The sequence below is a fragment of the Globicephala melas genome, chromosome 10 (genome assembly GCF_963455315.2).
Source record: "Globicephala melas chromosome 10, mGloMel1.2, whole genome shotgun sequence".
Classification (NCBI taxonomy): domain Eukaryota; kingdom Metazoa; phylum Chordata; class Mammalia; order Artiodactyla; family Delphinidae; genus Globicephala; species Globicephala melas.
Genome location: NC_083323.1, coordinates 6,451,365 through 6,462,640, shown reverse-complemented (window position 1 = coordinate 6,462,640; position 11,276 = coordinate 6,451,365). Strand labels below are relative to the sequence as shown.

The 11,276-nt window shown below is 44.0% G+C and overlaps 1 protein-coding gene across 2 annotated transcripts in view; it reads right to left on the bottom strand.

Moving 5' to 3' along the window:
• Positions 1 to 588: 588 nt before the first annotated feature.
• POLDIP3 (DNA polymerase delta interacting protein 3) overlaps positions 589 to 11,276 on the bottom strand; it is a 30,847-nt gene continuing 20,159 nt past the window's right edge. Inside the window, exon 9 of one of the 2 annotated variants that reach the window (XM_030855742.2) lies at positions 589 to 10,632. In XM_030855742.2, coding sequence (XP_030711602.1) covers positions 10,455 to 10,632 — 178 coding nt within the window. In that variant the 3' untranslated portion in view covers positions 589 to 10,454. The remainder of the gene's footprint in view (positions 10,633 to 11,276) is intronic. The other variant, XM_060305942.1, reaches the window with a different exon arrangement.

Genomic DNA, 11,276 nt, shown 5'->3' with positions numbered 1-11,276 from the left:
GTGTACAGCACTGAAAGGAAGGCTGTTATATGAAGAGTTTCTAGGTGTTTTGTAAGGAGAGGGTTTTCCATATAACTTAGTTCTGCTTATTGCTGGAAGCAAAGGTCCTATTTTTTCAGCTTCATATGATCTCTGGGAGATTTTTTCTAAAGATGGCTGCCAACAATTCCTCCCACCCCTGTAAATACCTGCCACTCCTTTCATCAAGAGCTGGAGGCTATGTCCCCACTTGAATCTGGCCAGTCTTGTGACTTGCTTTGACCAACAGATTGTGACAGAAGTCATATACTGGGGTTTTCAAGCCCAGGATTTAAGTTTATAGCCTTCAACCTCCTGGGATCTAGCCATATAAAGAAACTTGACCTAGACTTCTGAGAGAGAGAGACCACATGGAGAGAGGGAGGCTGCCAGCTGAGTCGTGTGAATTAAGTTGTATCAGTTGTTCTAGCCCCAGCTGTACTGATGGAATGAAGCTGTAGGAGTGAACCCCACTAACACCATGTGGCGGAGAGATGAGTCATCCCTGCTAAGCCCTGCCCAAGTAGCAGAATACTGAGAACATAAATTATTCTTGCTGTTTTAAGTCACTACGTTTTTCATAACAGCTTTATTGAGATATAATTCACATACCATAAAACTCGCTGTTTCAAAGTATGTAATTCGGTGGGTTTTAGTATATTCATGAGGTTGTGCCACCATCACTGCTATCTAATTCTAGAACATTTTGAGAATCCTAAAAAGAAACCCCATATCCATTACCAGCCACCCAGTCTTCTCCTTCTGCCTTCAGCCCCTGGTAACCACTAGTTGCTGTGGACTTGTTTATTCTGGACATTTCATATATATGGAAACGTACAATATGTGGTCTTTTGTGACTGGCTCCCTTTGCTTAGCATAATTTTTTCAAGGTTCATCCATGTTGCAGCATGTATCAGTACTTCATTCCTTTATTTAAAATTGTGGTAAAATAAACATAAAACTTACCATTTTAATCACTTTTAAGTGTACAATGTAGTGGCATTTGGTACATTCACATTGTCGTGCAACTGTCCCCATTATCCACCTCCAGAACTTTCTCACTCTCCCAAATTTAACGTCTGTACCTGCTTTCCCCTTTTCCCAGTCCCTGTTAACCACTATTCTACTTTCTGTTTCTATGAGTTTGACTACATTAGGTACTTCATATAAGGTCCTCTTGCATCTTATTTCACTTGCCATGTTTTCAAGGTTAATTAATGTTGTAGCATGTATCAGAAGTTCCTGTCTTTTTAAGGCTGAATAATATTTCATTGTATGTATATACCACATTTTCTTTATCCATTCATCTGTCAATGGACATATGGGTGTTCCTACTTTTGGCTGTTATGAATAATGTTGCTATGAATATTCATGTACAAGTTTTGTGCAGACATGTTTTAATTTCTGTTGGGTATATATCTAGGAGTGGAATTTCTTGGTTATATGGTAACTCTTTGTTTAACTTTTTGAGGAACAGCCAGACTGTTTTCCAAAGTGACTGTCCCATTTTAAAATCCCACCAGCAATGTATGAGGTTTCCAAGTTCTCCACATCCTTACCATGACTTGTTATTATCTATCTTTCATTAGAAGTATCTTACTGGAAGGTACTGTACCGAAGTGGTATCTTACTGGAGTTTGATTTAATTTCCCTAATGACTAATGAGTTTGAGCATCTTTTCATGTGCTTGTTGGCCATTTGTGTATCTTTTTTTTTTTTCTTTTGAGAAATGTCTATTCAAATCCTTTGCTCATTTTGGGAGGTTATTTGTCCTTTTATTTTTATTTTTTAAACTATATATTTATTTATTTGGCTGTGCTGGGTCTTGGCTGCAGCACGCGGGATATAGTTCCCTGACCAGGGATCAAACCTGGGCCCCCTGCATTGGGAGCACAGAGTCTTAACCACTGGACCACCAGGGAAATCCCAGTCCTTTTATTGCTGAGCTTCCGTTATTCATCTTTTCTGAATACAATTCCCTCATCAGATATATGATTTGCAAACATCTTCTCGTATCTCCTGAGTTGTCTTTTCATTTTGTCAAAGGTGTCCTTTAAAGCACAGATTTTTAAATTTTGATGAAATTTATTTTTTGTGGCTATCCAGTTGTCTGCACCATTGTTGAAAAGACTATTCTTTTTCCTCACTGAATTGTCTTGGCACCCTTGTCAAAAATTGATTGACCAGGGGAATTCTCTGGTGGTCCAGTGGTTAGGACTCCACGCTTTCACTACATGGGGCACGGGTTCGACCCCTGGTCGGGGAACTAAAATACTGCAAGCCACCAGACGCAGCCAAAAAAAAAATTAATTTACCGGATATGTGAGGCTTACTTTTGGACTCTCCACTGCATTCCATTGATCTATATGTCTATTCTTATACTAGTACCATACTATTTTTTTTTTAAATTTTCTCTTGGGCTTCCCTGGTGGCTCAGTGGTTAAGAATCCGCCTGCCAATGCAGGGGACACGGGTTTGAGCCCTGGTCCAGGAAGATCCCACATGCCACGGAGCAGCTAAGCCCGTGCGTCACAACTACTGAGCCTGCACTCTAGAGCCCGTGAGCCACAACTACTGAGCCTGCGTGCCTAAAGCCTGTGCTCTGCAACAAGAGAAGCCACCTCAGTGAGAAGCCCATGCACCGCAACGAAGACCCAACACAGCCAAAAGTAAATAAATTTTTTTAAAAAAAGAATTTTCTTCCGTTTTCAAGACTTTCTATACTTTAATAGTTGGGGTTTTTTTTGGGGCCACGCCACACGGCACGTGGGATCTTAGTTCCCCGACTAGGGATCAAACCTACATCCCCTGCATTGGTAGTGTGGAGTCTTAACCACTGGACCACCAGGGAAGTCCCATTACCACACTGTCTTGATAGCTTTGTACTTAAATTTTGAAATCAGGAAGTGTGAGTCCTTCAATTCTTTTTCAAGACTCTTTTGGCTACTCAGGGTCCCTTTAAATTCTTTAAAAATATGTTTTATAGTTTTCAGACTATGCGTTTAACCCTTGTTATATTTATGTATAAGTATTCTAACACTTGTTACATTTATGTATAAGTAGTTTATTCTTTTTGATTCTATGCTAAGTGGAATTGTTTATTTTCTTGTGATTTTTAGATTTTTCATTGCAAGTGTATCGATATCCTGCAACCTTGCTGTGTTTATTAGTTCTAGTTGCCTTTTAGTGGATTACTTAGCATTTTCTATATACAAGACAATGCCATCTACAAATAGAGATGAATTTACTTCTTTCTTTTCAATCTGATGTTTTTTTCCCCCGCACTGAACCCCCTGGCTAGAACTTCCAGTACAAAGTTAAATAGAAGTGGTGAAAGTGGACATCCTTGTCTTGCCTTTGATCTTAGAGGGAAAGCTTTCAATCTTTAACCCAGGGATTATTGATTCCACTGTGACCAAGGAGCTTGTATGGTCTCAATTCTTTCACATTTGTTGACTTTTGTTTTATGGGCCAGGATATGGACTATCTTTGTATACATTCCATGGATATTTGAAAAGAATGTGTCTTCTTTTGTTGGGTGAGGTATTCTGTATTAATTGGATCATGTTGGTTGATAGTGTTGTTAAGTTCTTCTACATCCTTACTGGTTTTCTGTCCAGCTGTTCTACCTATTGTTAAGAGAGAGGTGTTGAAGTCTCCAGTGGAAGTGTGGATCTGCTATTCTTCTTTCAATTCTATCAGTTCTTGTACCAGTTTTGCAGCTCTGTTGTTTCGTAAATACACATTTAGGATTGTACCTGCTTGGTGGGTTGACCCTTTTTTCATTATATAGTGTCCCTCCCTGTCCCTGGTAACTTTTCTTTGCTCTGAAGTCTAATATATCTGATATTAATATACCTACTTCTTTTTTGATTGTTTGCATGATATATTTTTCTATCCTTTTACTTTCAACCTTATAGTTATATTTGAAGTGAGTTTCTTGTAGATAGCATGTAGTTAAGTCACACTTTTTCATCCACTTTGCCAATCTCTGTCTTTCAATAGATATATTTAGACCACTTGCACTTAATAGAATTAGTGATGTTAGGGCTTGAGTCTCCCATCTTTTTTGTTTTCTGTTCTTTTCTTTTTTCTGCCTTCCTGTGGGTTACTTGAATTTTTTTTTTTGAATTCCATTTTGATTTATCTATAGTGTTTTGGGGTATATTATCTTTTTTTAGAAGTTGTTCTAAGAATTACATTAAATACACATAAGTTACCACAGAATACTGTTGACATTTTATCAATGTTGTTGACATTTCTAAGCGTAGAAACCTTCCTTCTCTTGATATCCCTTAGTACTTTCCCATTTATAAAGTAATTGTTTTAAATATTTCCTTTACATACATTGAGAACATCAATTTTATAATTTTTGCTTCAACCATCAACCATAATTTAGAAAACATAAAAGAAGGAAAATATTTACCCAAGTTTCACTATTTCTGCTGTTCCTTCTTCCTTCCTTTTTGATGCTCCAAGTTTTCTTCTTTTATTTTCTCCTTTATGTTCAGAGCTCTTCTTTAGCCATTCTTTTTTTTAAATAAATAAATAAATTTATTTATTTATTTTTGGCTGTGTTGGGTCTTCATTGCTGCGCACGGGCTTTCTCTAGTTGTCGCGAGTGAGGGCTACTCTTTGTTGCAGTGTGCGGCCTTCTCATCGCGGTGGCTTCTCCCGTTGCGGAGCATGGGCTCTAGGCATGCAGGCTTCAGCAGTTGTGGCTCGTGGGCTCAGTAGTTGTGGCTCATGGGCTTCAGTAGTTGAGGCGTGGGCTCTAGAGCACAGGCTCAGCAGTTGTGGCGCATGGGCTTAGCTGCTCCGCGGCATGTGGGATCCTCCCGGACCAGGGCTCGAACCCGTGTCCCCTGCATTGGCAGGCAGGTTCTCAACCACTGCGCCACCAGGGAAGCCCTAGCCATTCTTTTAGGGTAGGACTGCTGGCAACAAATTCTCCTAGTTTTCCTACATCTAAGAATGTCTAAGTCCCCTCTACGTTCTGAAGGATATTTTTCACTTGACATAGAATTCTCAGTTGACGATACTTTTCTTTCACTACTTGAAGTGTGCCACTTCCCTCTGGCCTCATGGTTTCTGATGAGGAATCTCCTGTCCCTTTATAGGTAAGATATCATTTCTCTTTTGCTGCTTTTGAGATTCTCTTTAGTTTTCAGTTTAGCTGTGATGTGTCTTGGTGTGCATTTCGTTAGGTTTACCTTGTTTAGGCTTCTCTGAATTTGCAGGGGTATTTTTTCTTTTTTTAATCTTTTGGCCATGCTGCGCGACACGTGGCATCTTATTCCCTAACCAGAGATTGAACCCACGCCCCCTGCCTTGGAAGCGTGGAGTCTTAACCACTGCCAGGGAAGTCCCATGCAGGTTTTCATCTTTTGCCGTTTCTGGGAAGCTCACAGCCATTCTTTCTGTTTTTTGTTTTTTTTTTTTGCCATGCCACATGGCTTGTGAGATCTTAGCTCCCCAACCAGGAATTGAACCCAGACCACAGCAGTGAAAGCCCAGAATCCTAACCACTAGGCCACCAGGGAACTCCTGACAGCCATTATTTCTTCAACTGCTTTTCAGTCCCACCCTTACTTTTCTCCTTCCGGGACTCTGATGACACAAACTTTAGACTTTTTGTTTTAGTACCATAGGTCCCCATAGTCCTTCATTATTATTTTTTAAGTCTATTTTCTCTGCTGTTCAGGTTGGGTAGTTTCTATTTTTTAACTTCAAGTTCACTGATTCTTCTCCATTGGGGGGGAGGGGCGGTAATTGTATTTTTCAACTTTATTTGGCTGCACCGCACAGCTTGTGGGATCCTAGTTCCCTGACCAGTGATAAAACCCACAGCCCCAGCAGTGAGAGAGCTAAGTCCTAACCACTGGACCTCCAGGGCATTCCCTGTTTTTTTTTTTTAAATACATTTAAAAAATTTATTTATTTTTGGCTGTGTTGGGTCTTTGTTGCTACACACAGGCTTTCTCTAGTTGCCGCAAGCAGGGACTACTCTTCGTTGCAGTGTGCAGGCTTCTCATTATGGTGGCTTCTCTTGTTGCGGAGCAGAGACTCTAGGCGCGCAGGCTTCAGTAGTTGTGGCACATGGGCTCAGTGGTTGTGGCGCGCAGGCTCTAGAGCGCAGGCTCAGTAGTTGTGGCGCACGGGCTTAGTTGCTCTGCAGCATGTGGGATCTTCCCAGACCAGGGCTCGTACCCATGTCCCCTGCATTGGCAGGCAGATTCTTAACCACTGCGCCACCAGGGAAGCCCTGTATTTTTTGACTTTAAATGGTTCTTTACATTTTCTATTTCCTTGCTGAGACTTGTTGCAGTGTTAATTGCTCATCAACACATTTATGATGGCCACTTTTAAATCCCTGTCAATAATTCTAACATCTCTGTCATCGTGGTGTCGATGTCCATTGTCTTTTCTCCTTCAGGGTGTGATTTTCCTGATCTTTGGTATGAGTGACTTTTGACTGAAACATGGACATTTTGGGTATTATGTTAAGAAGACTCTGGATCTTTTTTTTTTTGCGGTACGCGGGCCTCTCACTGTTGTGGCCTCTCCCATTGCGGAGCACAGGCTCCGGACGCGCAGCCTCAGCAGCCATGGCTCACGGGCCCAGCCGCTCCGCGGCATGTGGGATCTTCCTGAACCAGGGCTCGAACCCGTGTCCCCTGCATTGGAAGAAGACTCTGGATCTTATTTAAATCTTCCTACAGCACACCTCCTCTGACAGGCATGAAAAGGCACTGCTTCATTACTGCCAGGTGTGGGTGGCAGTGAGCTCCATCATCCCACCACACCTCTACTAAAACCCTGGTTGGGAGGGCCTGGGGTGCCCCATTTCTCCTCCCGTGGCCTCCACGGACATCAACTTAAAGTCCCAGCTCCCTATCCGGCCTTCTCTTGACTCCACCCCTGCAGAGATCTGGGGGTGCCCCCAGTACAGCCTAGCAAGGATTGGAAGTCTAGGACCCAACTTGGCGTTTACTGGTGAAGGTGGGGCTGCAGTTCTTCCCGTGGTGTTTCACTAGTTTTCTTTCCGTCTTCGTTAAGCTAACCCCTTTCCAGTCCTCACTTGGGTTTTTTGGTTGTTGGTCTGCTTCTCTAGCACCCAGCTTGGCTTATATGAAGCAAAAAGAAAACCCAGGGAACTCAATGCCAGTCGTTCATTGGGTCCCAAGGTCCCCAGCCAGTCTTTCTTCTCTCCACCTTCCAGTCTTATGTTTGTTTTATATAAAATATCCAGGGTTGTATTTAGTGGAAAGGATAGGGATAAGTACTTCCATCCCATCTTCCCATATAGGAATGTAAAATGGTGCAGCCACTGTGGAAATCAGAATGCTGATTCTTCAAAATATTAAAAATAGAACTGCCACATGATCCAGCAATTCCACTTCTGGGTATATATCCAAAGAATTGAAAGCAGGGTCTTGAAGGTTTTGAAGAGATATTTGTACACCCATGTTCATAGTATTATTCACAACAGCTAAAACATGGAAGCAACCCAAGTGTCCAACAGATGAATGGATAAGCAAAATGTGGTATATACATACAGTGGAATATTACTCAACCTTAAAAAGGAAATTGACACATGCTACAACATGGATGAACCTTAAGGACATTATGCTAAGTGAAATTAGCCAGTCACAAGACGACAAATACTGTCTGACTCCACTTACATGAGCAGTCAAAATCATAAAGACAGAAAATAGAACAGTAGTTGCCAGGGGCAGGGGAGGATCTCAGGAGAGGAATGAGGAGCTGGTGTTTAAGGGAGAATTTCAGCTCCTACAAGATGAAAAAGCTCTGGAGGTGGATGGTGGTGATGGCTGTATAGCAATGTGAATGTATTTAATACCACTGAACTGTACACTTAAACATAGTTAAGATGATAAATTTTGTGTGTATAATTTCTTTTTTTCTAATGCATAGTTGATCTAAGAAGTAAATTTCACCCGTAAGTGTAACTTCCAAGGCAAAGGCTCCCCTGTTCCCTATGAACAGACCTTACTATGTTGGAGCTGACCATGCTTAATACACAGTGAGGCACTTTAGGCCCAGAAGGTACCGAGTTCCTCTGCCAGGTGCTTCCAATACACTGATGCTCACATTCTCTCAGCTGCGGAGACTGCAGTTCAGTGAGTCCTGGGAACAACTGTCCCAAGGTCATAGCTGGTGAGCCGTAAAGCAGAGGTAAATCCTCGTTTCCTTGTGCCAAATTCCATGAGGCCTCTTAGCATAATCTTTTGAGAAATGACAGCTCTAAAGTAGGAATAACAAATGTTTATTCAGAAATGGGTAACACAGTCTCCTCCATCCCTTAATGCCTCTTCCTCTCCTTCTGAACAAGAGAGACACAGATGGGGAATGCAGGGGAGTGGGAGGTGAAGGACACAAGGACGGGCCTACCACCTTCTGTTTCCCACGATGCCATCCTGTAGAACAGGGGGGCAAACAGGCTCTGCCCTGCAATGTACCATATGGCCAGCCAGAGGACAGGGCCCAGATGGCCAGGCAGCTGCAGGTGGGCTCACTGAAACCCTGTGATAAGCAGAGCAGCCTGGCATGGTACTGGAGGGGAGACAGGAAGATAAAGCCATGCAGTCGGGATACGTACCGTCCCTCCCGAAAGCAGAGTCCACGCAGTGATCTGTCTCCAGTACCTGCGAAACCAGGTCCTAGTGTCTTATGGACATTCTCTGGGGCCAAGGAGGGTAAAGTGTAGGAGGCGTGTCTCCCAGCTGCTGAAGAGAACTAAGTTTGCACCCATTCAAAGAGGGAGAAGGGAACGAAAGCAGCCTTCTTTAAAGTACTAGAAAGTGGAGCAGCAACAGGCAGATTCCTCGGGCTTCCCAGGCCTGGGCAACCTCAGACCTGGAGGACTGAGCTCGGTTCAAACCCTGGGTCCCCCCTGCTTGACAGATTTAACTTTGTGGAAACATGAGTTTCCAGGTTTTTCTTCACTGGACTGGCCCCAAGTAGGTCACGAGAGATCCTTAGTGTCTCAGGTCCCGTTTATGCTTTCTAGGCTTGTGCCTTCCATACCACCTGCTACTGATCTGTAGCCCTCTCAGAATCCCGCTCCCCAAAACATGCCAGCTCTGCTAGGCTGGCTTCCCTTTACAGTCCCAACAAACCGGCAGGAAACTGAGAATGAATGTCACTGGAGCGATGCTGTGCTGGTATATTCTGGGGCTGCCCCAGGTTCTACAGTTTTGCCCCAAATGCCTGGAACCATACTGAGGGAACAACTCACCAGCTTGCCTGGAAAGGCTGCTTTGCTCTTTCACCTCCCTCCCCACCACCCATCGCTCCCCTACCCCGACTGCCAAGGCAGGAAAATACCCTCCCGGTCAGGGTGGGTCCCTCACAACAGTGGAGCAGTGCCCCCTGGTGGCTGCTGGATATATGCCGCCTCTAAGCATCCCTAACTATTGTCCTGTTCCTGTACCTAAGGCCAGAAGAAAAAATCTAGCAGTAAGTCAACAACTCCTATTCAAATAACCCCCCAGACCCACAGAGTCACAGAACGGGAGGCAGACCCTTTGAAACACCCAACTAGCAGAGAGCTGGCATTTGCACCAAAACCAGGGTGTGACAATGCTGTACTGCATGAGAAATGGCAGGCTAATGATGAAAGCCCCTCCCAGCAGTGACACCCAGAAGGCCAAGAGAGCTGGGGTGGGGCACTCGGCACAATGCAAGGGAAGAGGGGAGTGTGAACTCAAGAATTTACTCTAGGTTGACAGAGACAGTACAGGTCCCCCAAACCAAGAGCCAGCGGTGCACTCTTCCTAGCGAAGCAAGTCTCACCCTGCCCTTGCCACAGGATCCTCTCCAGACCACACTGGTCTGGAGCCAACTGCGGTGAGAGGACAAGGGGCCTGTGACCTGATCCCCACCTAGGCCACCTCCACTGACCAGGAGAGTGAGCGGCAGAGATCTTGAGCTGACCTGGTTCCTATTAGGATGGTAGGGGCTTCCATTCCCCACTTCGAAAAGTTTAAAAAAGAGAAAGGGGAGTCAAACCCTCACCCCTGAAGAAAGAGCAGTGTCCTTCAAACAGCCCCTGGTCTGCATTCCATTGGGCCTCAAGAAGGCCACCCAGAGAATTCAGGGCACCATTTATAGATAGAAAAAAACAATTTAGGGCTGAGTTTAGGGGGAGACACTCTGAGCAACACAAGCTTACCTTGGTGATGAGGTGGAGAGAGAAGAGACATACTACAGGAAATGTTAACATACAGAAGAGCACAGGGTAGAACACAACACAGAAAGGCGGGTACCATCCAGTGAGGAAGCTCTCTATCCCCGGCGACCCTTCCCACGCTCAGGGGCCTCCAGTCCAATGGCCCATAGGTCACAAGCTTTGTTTTGGGAAACAGAGCCACCCTCCTCTGCCCCCGCTTCTGGCTGTCTCGCTCCCCAGCTCAAAGTTTGATTTTGAATTCTGTGGGCTGTGTGGTCACAGAGGCCCCTGAGGACTTGAAAAGTGCCTTCAGGATGGTGTCAGGGTCCACTTCGGCAGGAGGGTTGGATGAGGCGGCAGAATTCACCCTGCGAGGCAGCTCACTCTCCTTTTTCACTGAGGGGCTGTCGCTCAGCCGTCTGTAGAGAGCAGAGAAAAGTCAAAGTCCTTGTGGGTTTCCCGTACGTAGAGAGAGGTCCCACTGTTAGCTGAGGATCTCTCAAAAGCTGAGCACCAAACATAATGCTTTCCGTACCCTTTTACTCCATTTCTTATAGCAAACCTATCATTTTTTAAATTTGCTGATGAGACAATTGAGATGCAGTCTGCTATGATCTGGGGTTTTAAGTTTAGGAAAACTTAAAGTTTTAAGTTTAAAGTTTAGGAAACTTTAGTTTTAGTTTAGGAAAACTTAAAGTTTTAAGTTTAGGAAACACTGCATGTCCCTCAGGGATGGTCAAACACACTTCTGAGAAGTCTTATAGATTTAACTGGGTTTAGCCCAGTGGTTCCCAAACTCACTAGGTCATAAAACGCACATTTTTCAGAATACAACTTAATCCTGGAACACGGTTTAAGAAACTTATGTAAGTCACACGACGCAATATCCAGGGTTCAAAGTGCCGTCTTTCGGTATTTCAAAGTCTATTTCAGGCCTGCCCCACACTACCCCTCCCACCTTGGCAAGGCTAACATTCTCCCTGGGTCTGTGTATCCTTGTCTACAAAAGGACTTCCTTCTGAATGTCAGTCTAGACATTTTCTGCATCTCAGGCTTCAAAAAG